This window comes from Balearica regulorum, chromosome 3, assembly GCF_011004875.1.
Source record: "Balearica regulorum gibbericeps isolate bBalReg1 chromosome 3, bBalReg1.pri, whole genome shotgun sequence".
Lineage (NCBI taxonomy): Eukaryota > Metazoa > Chordata > Aves > Gruiformes > Gruidae > Balearica > Balearica regulorum.
In genome coordinates this window covers 112,701,447-112,713,757 of record NC_046186.1, presented here as the reverse complement: position 1 = coordinate 112,713,757, position 12,311 = coordinate 112,701,447, and the positions used below count along the sequence as shown (strand labels likewise).

The window sequence follows — 12,311 nt, the reverse complement described above, 5'->3', positions numbered from 1 at the left end:
CTTACCTTGAACCAGGAATAGTTTTGCAGGTCAACAGTTACCAGCTCCTGGAAGCATAATATAATGATAAATATTCATGACATTGATTTTGTTAGAAAGTAGAATAATCAATCTTTCTCCACAGTTGATACTTCCAATAAAGAGGAAGCCAAATTAATCTTGGAAACATTATATATGCCATTTGAATGTAAAGGGAGCGTGGAAAGAGAGCACAGGAACAGTTTGATGGATGCTGTTTGTGGTCCTGCAGTGTCACCTCTCATAGACCATTTCAATATAGATTGTTAATTGTGCTGTTGTGTGCAGTGTCCTCTACGATACGTTGCTCTCCGAAGCAGCAACGTGTTGCCAGCTAATAAAGCCTGGTGGCATAAAGATCAGCAAATGGTGATTTAAGAATCCACTTGAAAGTCTTTGGATGAGCAAATGAGTGAGCAATTATGAGAAGCAATTTAAGTAGTGTGGTATGTGCAGATGCGAGAGATGAAAATTTCCTATGGCTCTTACTGTTAAAATATTAGGTAGTGCTGTGCTGTGATTGACAGTAATAGAATCAAAGCTGTGTTTGAGTTTCAGGTGTAGTTCTTCACAGTGCGGAGGAGACACTAGGTATTTTTACTTTTGTTGTTGGTTTTATAAAAAAAGTACAGCTGTTGCATGCAGCTGTGAAGAAAAGCTGGTTTTGAAAGACATCTCTGAATAGGCCCTGGAAGCTTTTGTTGGCATCATCTTACAGCGATTTAGACTGGGCTCGTGCTTCTGAGATGGGTTCCCCCGAAGTAGTCAGTCCAATCTATCTGTGGTGGTGAAGACAACAGTGTCAGAGAGTACGTGCACCACGCTGCTGCCAGAGGTGATACACCTACGACAGAGCGGAGCCTGTTTTGATGCATCACCCCTGCTCAGACTCTGCTGTCCTTGCTTAAAGTCTGGGTGGATATGCACAATGGTGACACCATGGGCACAGGTAACGTGGAAGTCCAGCTTTTCTTTTGCTGGCTTCCTCTAAAGAGACAGACTTTATAAGGGCAGGGTAGAGCCTAGAAGCCTTGCTAGCTGTCAGTGACTAAAATTGGTACTTTTAAACCAGTTTAAAATAGGTCTTTACCATGCAAATAATTTTTAAAGCATCCTTGCCACTATGCAGCTCCCTCTGGAATGCGTCTTTACTGCCTTAAGTGCAGCTGGCTGCAGGATGTGTAGAATGTGGCAAAGCCCACGTTGAAACATAGCTTGCAGCGCTGTATTCAGAATGAATACTGGCTTAGGAAGAGCAACCATCAGTTTAATCAGGTTCCCTGCTCTGACACAGATTTTGTCTGTGCAAACAGAACAGCAGGTGGCTGGGGTGCTTTTTTCTTTTTCTGAAAAAATTCAAGATGACCCTTTCAAAATAAACAGAAACATGTGAAGTGGATGCATGCCCATCAATGAAATGTGAAATAATTCTATATGTAAGCCACATGTGAATCTATTTCTGCAGGTCTGAAGCTTAGGGTTCCTCAAAGAGACCCTTCCTCATAGCTACGTCAGGACAGCTGGATTCAAATTCAGGGTCAAATTCAGCCTTTCCAACCCCTGGTTTCAGTTTTCACAACCTCAGCAAAGCTGATAGAAGAATGCACTCTCCATGTGGCAGAACATACCTTTATTCATAGAGCTGTATTGTTAAAAGCCTAATGCTCCTTTGTTTTTGTTTCTCTCTTGTGTTTCTGAATTAGTTTTAAAATAGAAAAGATCTGATTAAGGTTGGAATCTGATTTAATGTTCATCCCAGCAGGAATGAAAAAGGATGATTAAAAGGTTCAATTTTGAATAAAAAGCAGCTCAACCTGCCTGTTAAGGGGTGGGTTAATCTCATATTCTGTAATAATAGTAATTCAGACTCCTGTAGTGATTTTCATGCTAACCTTAACTGTAAAAAGAGCACTGGGAGATAAATCCCCTGACATGCTTATACTTTCCCTGTAAAATCACTTCTGGGGTAGGGAATGGGGCTGGTGAGTACTGCCCCTGCCACCAAGCAGCCCTGATAGCGTGAGAAGGAAAGGACCTGCGAGGGTGTAAGTGTGCATTAGAGCTGCCTGTATTCGTTGCTGGCCGGTAGCTGGAGGAGTGGGTTTATCTGTGAGCTGACTTAAGAGAGCAGAGCATGGGGGCTCAATCAATGGGGTCTTCATTGTGCCTGATTGATTTGTCACAGATGGGACTGTGGGAAGGCTGTGGAACGCACGTGTCGTGGCTGCTGCTGCAGAGTCCACAGGCCGTCTGGTGCAAAGCCAGCCGCTGTAGAACCGGGTACTGCTCTCCTCCAAGCCTTTGAAGAGCTAAGCCGGACGTCGGTGATCCTGATGCTCCGGGGCATGGCGAGCTGTTCTTCCCCTCAGGGAAGTGTGGCCACGCTCTGTGGGTTGTCACCAGTGTACACAGGGAGCAGTGATTTTTGTAGCCAGCACTGAATGAGGCCCCATGCAAACAGGGAGTAGGAGTAGCTCTTGATCCAAGCTTACCAAAGGGGATACCTGCCTGCAGCTCTCTGCTCTCTACCTGCTGCAATGTCCCCTGTAGACAGAACAGGCCTTGGTGGCATCATCCTGGCTTGCCAGACGTTTTTCTATGTTTAAGCCTTTCTTGTATTCACAGAGAGCTCTTGGTTTGTCAGGTCTGTGCTGCTTTCAGATGGCTGTGCTACTTGGTGTTGCATAATTCCTTCCCGGTGGCTTTTTCTTGCAAGGTGGCTTCACTCTTCTCAACTTTAGCTAAGAAGAGCTGGCATTTGCTTTCATCCAGCATTGGATGGACCCCGCATATTTTGGTTTTTATTATTCTTCCAGAAACTGGTGGCATCTGCATTGCCCCACGGCCTTCAGAGGAGAAAGCTGAGATCGTTCCGGCTATGGCTATGAGACCTTTCTTTGGGATTGTGCCCGTGCTGATGGATGAGAATGTGAGTTGAGGCTGTGCTGAGTGTCCAAAAGAGAATCTGGTGTGTGTTTCTGCTTTAATCACTTTTCTGATGGCAGAGGAACAGGATCCTTAAGGATGTTTGTTTCTCCATTAAAATGGTAGAATAAATGAGCAACATATATATTGAGCATATCTCAAATGTCCACACAGATTGCCAACTGGGCATTGCAAGCTGCCTGCAAATCTCTAGAGGAGTGTTTGCATTTTCAGCACCACTTTTTACACTGCTTCTGATTAAGAGCTGCTGCCTCCATTTATGAGAGAAATCAGAAGTCACACAGCTCCTGGGAATCAGGGAGCTGAGCAGTTGGAGCAGTGCATGCAATATCTGGTGATGCTGGCTGTGATGGAGCAGCCAACGGGTCTCTTGCCTGATATATGAATAACACAGAAGCCCTTACTATTCCTATTTTCCTCACCTGATCATCCTTCCTGTGCTTGAACCTTCAGGGAAAGGTTATAGAGGGCAATGATGTATCCGGTGCGCTCTGCATTGCCCAGCCATGGCCTGGCATGGCAAGAACAATCCACGGAGATCACCAGCGATTTGTTGATGCCTATTTCAAAGCCTACCCAGGTAAGGAAAGTGCCAAGGGAAGGCAGTTTGCACTGCAGTACAAGCACACTGAATATTTGCAGCAGCACTTTGTGATATTTCTGTACCAGATCTTGGTTGCTTGGGATTGTGTGCTATGTGTTGCAAGCATGCACTAATGGTCTTAGATAGTGTTGGCCTTTCTAGCTGTCAAAAGGGAATGTATTTTTCAGAAAATGTTAATGCCCACATTTTAAAGTCCAAGTACCTTTTCTTTGGGGCCATTTGTGTCTCCCTTGGAAATAGGCATATTGGATGGGAAAGTACCTCCTGCGTCACTGAATCTCACCCCTGCTGTCACAGGCTGTGTAACATCCTTCCTTTTTAAAATATGGTCAAGTTGTATCTGGCAAGTAATTAGAAGTGGCAGGGAAACATTTTTTAGAGGAGGTTGGACAAGACCACTGTCTTCACTCAGGGGAGCAACTGAAAGAGACTTGAAAGCTACAAGGTAGACAAGAATTAGAGAGACAATCCTGCAAATGGGACAAAATGGGCTGGAAAATAAGAATGGGAAACTGTTGGAAGAAATTGAATGAGCCCATAGTCCCTTATTAGTCACTACATGTTCGCATCTGAAATCTTGTTGATGTTTAATTGATGGTTGTTTAATTGATTTGGAAGGGCAGGAGGCATGACTCAAAGTCCATGAATTGGCCAATAATGGGTCCTGGCAAGAACCACCTTCAGATTTCGCAGCGCTAGCTGCCTGCTGCTGCTCAGAAATGCCACCGGAACAATTCAGATGTGGACGTGGCTTTGATGAAGAGCCAACACAATCTGTGCCACCAGATGTGTCCTCAGTGACAGTGGAATTTCCTGGAACCACTGGGTCTTTTTTAGTATCCATCAAATGTTTTGGAGCCTCCAAACAGCATGCTTATGTGGGTGGTTTTTTCCAGCTAATCTGATAGCAGTGTTTCTGCCATGCTCATATGTTGGAGAGGGACTGTTACCTGGGATCTGAATTGTTGTTAGCCAGGAGGGAAAATGGCTTTTCATCCATCCCAGTGGAAGTGATAAAAAAATTGGCAATGTTCCCATGTTCAAAACATAATAGAATTGCTCTCTTTCAGCTGAACAGGTGTAGTTTTCCATGAGTGCTGAGGTGTAGCAGCAGACCTGAGTTTGACCAATACTCTACGGCATGATGGCAAATGGCATTTGAAGTGGTTTTATCTTAGTGCTGTATGCACCAGGCCTGAGCACACAGTTGCTGTGCAGCTGTAGGCATGTAAAGCCTAGGGAGATCAGTTGTGTAAATCCAACAAAACATCACTGTGTGGTGGTGTTGGACTTGGTTTTACTTTGGTTGCTGCTGATTGCCTACAGTGATTTTGCCCACCTTGGCAGAGATCTGAGCTCCACTGTTGTGGTGCTGCTCAGGTGCTTACTAGGAGCCAGCACAGCCCAGGCAGAGCAGACAAAGGTTGGGGATGGCAGATGGAAGTGGGAAATGGTGTGTCACAGGTCATGCGGCTGTAAGTTTAGGAGGCCCTGCAAGCTGCCTGATCCGCCGTACCCTGCTTGCACAGTCTGTTCTGCATCAGAGCCCAAAGCAACAGGCTGGCACGCTCACTACTGCTGACCACCTGCATGTCTTTGCTGTAGGTTACTACTTCACAGGGGATGGTGCTTACAGAACCAAGAAAGGCTATTACCAGATAACGGGACGCATGGATGATGTGATTAACATCAGCGGACACAGGCTCGGGACCGCAGAGATAGAAGATGCAATGGTAAGTTCCAGGCAGGTAGAGGTCCCTTGACAGCGCATATCTGCAGCAGGCTCTATGAATTTAAACAAGGGCAGGGTGTCTTGCCTTCAAACCCCTGTCCCTGCACGCACGCAGCTTGATGCACAATGAATAGCAAAAGTGCAAAAGGAAACAGCTCCCTTATTAAGGAGACAGCGAAGAGGCAAGTGAGAGAGGCGTCACACCGTGGGCAGTCCCTGCAGTCAGAGTGTCAGAGTTGTGTTTCCTCTCAGTGATGTTGCACTGTTGCAGTTGTAATTTTGGATGCTGGTGGAGTCTCCATAAAGGATTTGTCCCTCCTGTTTGTTCCTTCCCTTCTGCTAACCTCTAACCTCTCCTTCGCAAATCTATGGTTCTTGCTCATTTGAACTAGCTGAGTATGCTTGAGAATTCAGCAGTGTTAAATGTGAAGCAACCTTGATTCATGTGAGCTGCAAAGCTAGCCTGTCATTTTGAGAGAAAACCAATATTAGCTCAGGGAATTGAAAACAAAAAGTCCTCAGACCATTTATCTTCAAAGCTTGACCTGAATATTTATTGCTGTATTATGTGCCTTGTCTGCAAATGGCACTCAAATGTAGCATTTGATAAACCTGAGCTGTGTTCGCATGGCACACGGGATCCTGCTTTCTCCTCTGAGTAATATTTTTGTCTGTGTGGGTTTCTAATTGTAGATACAGGATCCAGTTCCTCTCCCACTCAATATATGTGTATGCATGTGTATATGCAAATGTATTTATATGTTTAGATTGCTCTGTGATGTTTTCTTTCATATTTTAATCTAATTTAAGGTAGCATAATCCAGTCTTTGGTGTGGGATTCAGATATGCGATTTTTGCCTGTCTGCACACCCAAATTGTCATCTTACAGCAGAAGAATGTTAAATGAAACTCTGAAGTGTGACAGAATAAATCACTGTTGTGTAGCACAATAATGAAAATATGCTTTCAGCAAAACAACCCTTCCCCCCTTCTGGGAAGATGAAGAAACCTGATTCTTTCTGCTTTCTGGTGTGCTTTGGGCACTTACAAACACCAGTCAAACGTGGACTGTGATGTTGGCAGCTTCACTTTTGCTCTGCTGGCAACAGTTCCCTGTAGCACAGAGCAATGCAGCACTGGTTTTGCTTGTGATTTGGCCATGGCCAGACACCACTTGGCACTGTAGCCATACACACATAAGAGCACAGACAAAGAAAGAGAAAGCAAGTTTCCAGCTGGTGCAAATTAAGCTTGGTGTGCAGTGGGCTTAGCAGTGTATGGAAGAGTACTTATTTGTGTGTTTAAAAGCAGGGCCAATCCAATAAGTAAATGCTACTCCCCGAGACGCGGCCACCAGCTGACCATGCACTAGAAAGGTGGCATCCAGCTTTCCTGTTGCGCTTTCAGCAGGATCTGTCAAGGGGAGGGTGAGATTTGGCGAGGCGTTTTGTTCCTAGAGCAACTGGTGTGAACTCTGCAGGGCTTGAAGCAGATGTTATGGTCTGCAAATTTTTGTTTCACTTTTTGTGAAGGCTGATCACCCTGAGGTCCCCGAGACAGCTGTGATTGGGTATCCGCACAAGATCAAAGGAGAAGGTATGTGAAAAGCAGTGTCCTGACATGACACCTACATACACTTTTCTTAATTTGTAACCTGGGCTGTTTGTTAGGAGGTGCCTGGGGAATGGGAGGGCATTGCAGCCCCAGGAGGCAAAGACAGCCATGAAAATAACTGTGTATTCCTAAGCTCTTTTTGCACATAGTGTTTATGTGTGTGGTAGAGCTTCCTTTAAAGGGATTGTGCTCAGAGATGTCCTTTGAACAGAATGGAAGTAGCTGATTTGTGTTGGCTGGTTTTTGATCCCAATGACACTTTGGTAATTTATGTGGAGTTGTCATTGTCACTGAGACCAGTCTGGTCCATAGATGCCAAGACAAGGCTGGGCCATCATTTGAGGGATGGAGCCTGACTCCCTTTTGTCAACAGGATCTATCGTTTTCTTGGCAGTCCCTAGATTGCGCATAGGAATGATTTGAAACCCCCCTTGGCATTCAAATGAGCATCCCTGGTCTTGCCAGCCAGGATCTAATATGAGGTGTGTGGCTTCTGCTCATTTGTCTTCCAGGTGCCTTTGCTTTCATCGTGTTGAAGGAGCAGACAACTCATACAGACCGTGTCAAAGAAGAGCTCAAAACCATAGTGGCTTCTAAGATAGCAAAATATGCTGTGCCTGACCACATTCTGGTGAGTGGGAGATTGTAACTTGGTACCAGGAGCAGGAATGGTCACATGGAGCAAGCCTCACCTGCCTGCCTGCAGTGCTGCTGTTGTCCCTCTCTGGCAGGATGAAGAAGCAGGAAGACAGAACTAGCTGGAGGGGATCCCTAGGTAGTGGAGGGCGGGCGCAGTGGTCTGCATGTGCCCCTTCTCCATGCCTGACCCAGAGGGTGGTTGGGATGTTACAGCTGCTCCAGCCTGCAGAGCAGCTTCTTGGTGGGGCCATTATGGAGCATGTTTTAGAGCTACCCTGGGGCTGCTCCATTTGGGCCAAGTGCTGAACAGTCCTTTAAATGGGATGCACAGAGAGTGTTGAGAGCACCGTGCTTGGCCAGAGCTCTGGCAAAGGGGAACCCTAGGCCCTTCCTGTGTCTCAAGATGCACTTGATGTCCCTGTTCACCATGCAGCAGTGTTACTGCTCCACATAGCTCTTGCCCTCAGCTAACCCCTTGCTGAAGCAATGTGGCACTGCTCTCTGTGGCCCTGTGCAATGGATCAGATAAAACCTCACCAAACTGTAGAGAAAAGCCACAACCTTCAGTGTTTCTGAGGGGCAGTGTGACACTTTCCACTGCCCAGCTATCTTGCATTGATAATTATCATCAACTCCAGATCCCAAACCACCGGCTGTTTCTACTGTGTAACTCAGCTGTTCAACATGACCCTGAGCACACTGATGATCTCCAGGCTCTGTTTTGAGCCTGCTCACCTTTCAGCAGCTCCCTTTGTGTGTTTGGGGAGAGTGCAGAAAGCTGCCCCTTTGTTGTCCCCCAAGGCCCGTCTGCATCCATTCTGCTCTGCTTGGAGGCAGTGACCAGACCACTTGTTTGAGGGGCTCCGCTTTAGCCACATGCTGGGAAGGTGAACACCAAGACACAGGTTACAGAATACAACAGGAGCAAGCAAGGGTGGCTCATTCAACTTGGAACAGCCTCAGTGGATTGGAGCAGCTCCCAGAACTCGCGCGTTTGCAAGGGAACACCTCTGTTTCCTTGTGTTTGGGGGTAGTCATGCAGAGAAGTTCTGCAACTCTTTGTAGTTAATGCTTTGGAGTTTTGTAGTCTACTGGCCTGATCCTGTAGCAAAATGTGACACCTGCTAGTGTCTCTGCTGCCTGAGAACTCTTTACCAGGCTCAAGTTTGTGTTAAAGCCTTTGAATCTGCTGCTAAATCCTTTGCAGGAAGCATAGCCAAGACATTTAACATTCTTCTGGTTATGAAGGAAGGCATGTAGGCTGACAGATATACTCGGGCAGAGAGAAACATCAGCAAACAGGAGTTATCCCTTGAGTAGGAGACCCTGTAGTTGGCACGCAGCATTGTGTGCTTCATATTCCTGCCCTGTGAAGGGGAATATGAATGTCCGTCCTCGTAATGCATTGAGATCTGTGTCATCATCAGTGCCTGAGTTTTCAAGTGTAACTAGCTTTCTAGTTCAATAGTTAACAGCTCATTCAGGACCTGATTCTCCAAAAAGCTGTGTGTCCTGCAGCACCCAGCCTGGAGATACACAGCAATGAGTAAATGGGGAACAAAGTCCACTTAGATAAGAAGAAAATTTATAGCACAAAGAATTGATGCTAGTGACACTCCTTTCCTTGGACACAAACCAATGTGCTCAATGGTCTAGTGTTTCCCAGGAGCCTTAAAGCAGCTGTGGCCATGAGATAGCATGCCAGGCTTAGGGCAGTTCAGCCAAATTTCCTTGTGGTTTCCAGCAGGACCCAGGTTCTAATATGGGTGCATCTGTCCCTTCTCTGCAGGTGGTGAAACGCCTTCCTAAAACCCGATCAGGGAAGATCATGAGAAGGCTGCTGAGGAAAGTAGTCACTGAACAATCAAGCAACATGGGAGATGTCACCACACTTGATGATCCAAGTGTTGTTAAGGAGATACTGGATGCTTACCAGAAATACAAGAAGAAGAATTCCTCATAGCATGCAGCTCTGGAATCTCTCTCTGGAAATGTGGAAGGTCTCAAATAACCAGGCAAATGACATAGTTCTCTCTTGGTGTTTTTTTAAAAACTGTTCCTTTCTAGGGGAAAAAGATTTTCTGCTCCACAAGGTATTTTGAGATGCACAGAGCTAGGAGCAATCTGCAGTTTTGCAGAGTCACTGAGCTCCTTTTCATTGCCTTTACAGCTGTTTTAGAGCAGCTATTGGTGGTTTCCATTAGCTATGATGAAATTTAATACTAGCTGAAGCAAGGTGCAGATGTTAATGTTTCTCATTTTAATGTTACTGTACAGGGAAATGTTTTTATACAATAGTTTTGCAGTTTTAAAAGAAGCCCTGGAATACACTTCTGCAATTTTTCTTTCTGCTTGGATATCTGAGTTCAAGTAGCTGTATTTCACTGCAACTGTGGTGCCTTTTCAGCAATGCTGGGTATTCTAGTAGATCTTTCTCATGTGTTATTAGCGAAATGAGAAGGACATAACTAGTCTGATAATTCTTGTGTTTACCCAGGTTTTCTAATACCTCCTTCAGCTTTCCTCATAAGGATTTGTTCCTACTGCTATATGTCCTGGGACTTGCCAGAGATGGTGAGCCTGTCCCCCTTCATGTCCCATCTATGCAACCCAGCACCAGCACTTCCAGCTGTAAAACTGAGCCACAAAGCCTACCACTGGGCTTCCTACATGTCCTCAATGCACTGCTGGTTGCATAGGAGGGGTCTGATCCCACGTGTTTTTATTCTGCCTTGAGAAACTGAGATCACCAACTGGGTTTTTAAAGTAACTGTCCTCTTCCTCATCGATGACTAGATCAATGTTGTTCATTGTGGTTCACTTCTGCTTATTAGGAGTGGTAGTCTACCACTGGTACATCTTTGTTGATTTGTGTAGGTGCCTTTGTTTCTTGAAGCCACTATGAAAAGGGACGATGTTTGCTTGCTGTCCATCAGAGAAGTACTGGGAAACAAAATCCTGAAGTGCTCAAGAGAGATTTGAAGCTGAGAGAGATGTGCTGGAGGGTTCATTGTGACTTGCCAGGCTGTGTGATTTCTGACCAAGGAATGGTTATTTTAGCCCACTCCCAAATGCCCTGTAATCTTGTTTGCTTCAACAAAGACAGGCACCCAGTTTGCAGGTAGGTTCTCCTGTCAGAACTTACAACTTAACGCTTATCATTTCAAGTTGGGCCCTACCACGTCTGCCCCTTCCACATGCTGCCGTGCTGATCTTCCAAAGAGTTAAGTGCCAGGTGGGTACCAGCAAATTGCACAATCCTTAAAGAAGAAGGAAGTGCCTCTTAGATGCCTCCTGGAAAGCAGCGGTAGCATTCCAGACCAGCAACCTCAGAATAGCAGGGAACAATAGCCTTTGTCTTTTATATGCTTTCAAAATTGCAACTAATATATTGAGCGTTTTATTTCTGGATTTGTCTTTTCATGAATGCATTTTTATTGAAGCACTCCTTATATTTGGGCTGTTCAGAAGAATTTGTTAGTAGGTCTCTTGTCCTCTACTATGCCACTGAAGATCACGGAAAATCTCATAGGTGCCGAATGCCTTTGAGACTTCTGCCACTGCTAAATTTGGTTTAAGCTGGCTGAGGGGCTCAGAGTATTTGGAGGTGCCACAGAGCCTTCCAGGAAGGCATAGTAGAGGACCCTTCCCCTCTCCCTGTGTGCAGAAGCTCAAGGTACACGCCAGTGTAGTGTGCAAGTGTGCGCAGTGCTGATCCTGGGAGTGTGTGCTGCAAGGGCTCAGGCAGAGCTTCTCCATCTTAACCTGCCGAAGCCAAGTGACTGCTAACCACCTTTCCTGCGCTGTGCCTGGGGTCACTCCATCAAACCTTGCAGTCCTGCCTCAGTCTTTCTTGGATGACTGCTTAGTTTCACAGAGCTGTGTGTTTTGGCCTTTTGGCTGTGTGTTTTGTTTACTGCCTTTTCCAGTGGGACTGTGTACTGGAAAGACAATCTGTGCACCCAGCTGGAGGCAGGAAAGGCAGGGAGTGTCTGGGTGATCCTGTAGGACTGGGAGAGGAGTGGTGAGTTTTTTGGCCAGCAGAGATTCTGGTACCAAATGGAGAAGCAGGCTGCTCACAGTACAATGTGTTCTCAAGGACAGGTGTGTTGTCTTAGATCTCAGAGTTCCTCTGAGAATGCTAGCTGCATTTGCTGGGTTGTTTTTTTTGCTGGGTTTTTTTTTTTAATGTCTCTAGGGACTGGGTAATACAGTAGGGAATATCATGCTTTGTTAAAATTCCCATCCTTCTGACTGCAATCCATTTTTGCTTAAGATGAGTAGATACCCTGTGGACTTTTTGGGAAGTTGAAGATCAGAAGGTTTGATAGAGTTGACAGGATGTTAATATTTTAGGAGACAGCCACTACATATATCCTCTATTGCCATTGTAAAAGGAAAAAAACCCCATGCTTCCTTAAGTAATTTTCAAGTGGGAAGCAGCCAGGAGTTAATGCTTTTGACAGAAAAAATAGACTCCCTTGTTTAAACAAGGTGTCTCCATGCAATCTGAAATACAGCGTGGAGGAAGAAAAATTACTTTTGAACAAGATTACACACTTTCCTGTTAGTCAAGAAAGCATTTCCTATATTATGGATGTAGAATTTCCTTGTCCTCTTGACCTGAAATTTCCATGCTAAGGTGTGACCCAGTGGTCACAGACGCATGGTCTAATTCATCTGAACTGCCTTCTGAAGATTAGCTATGTGAGGAGCAAGGTGATTTGGTGCATGGAGACATTCATCACACAGTTCCTC

At 45.5% G+C, this 12,311-nt stretch overlaps 1 protein-coding gene across 1 annotated transcript in view; it reads left to right on the top strand.

Moving 5' to 3' along the window:
- The window catches only part of ACSS1 (acyl-CoA synthetase short chain family member 1), a 34,095-nt gene extending 24,190 nt beyond the window's left edge, over positions 1–9,905 (top strand). Inside the window, exons 9-14 of the mRNA XM_075749511.1 lie at positions 2,835–2,947; positions 3,418–3,544; positions 5,174–5,301; positions 6,833–6,896; positions 7,427–7,545; positions 9,343–9,905. Coding sequence (XP_075605626.1) covers positions 2,835–2,947; positions 3,418–3,544; positions 5,174–5,301; positions 6,833–6,896; positions 7,427–7,545; positions 9,343–9,516 — 725 coding nt within the window. The 3' untranslated portion in view covers positions 9,517–9,905. The remainder of the gene's footprint in view (positions 1–2,834; positions 2,948–3,417; positions 3,545–5,173; positions 5,302–6,832; positions 6,897–7,426; positions 7,546–9,342) is intronic.
- The last annotated feature ends 2,406 nt before the right edge of the window (positions 9,906–12,311 follow it).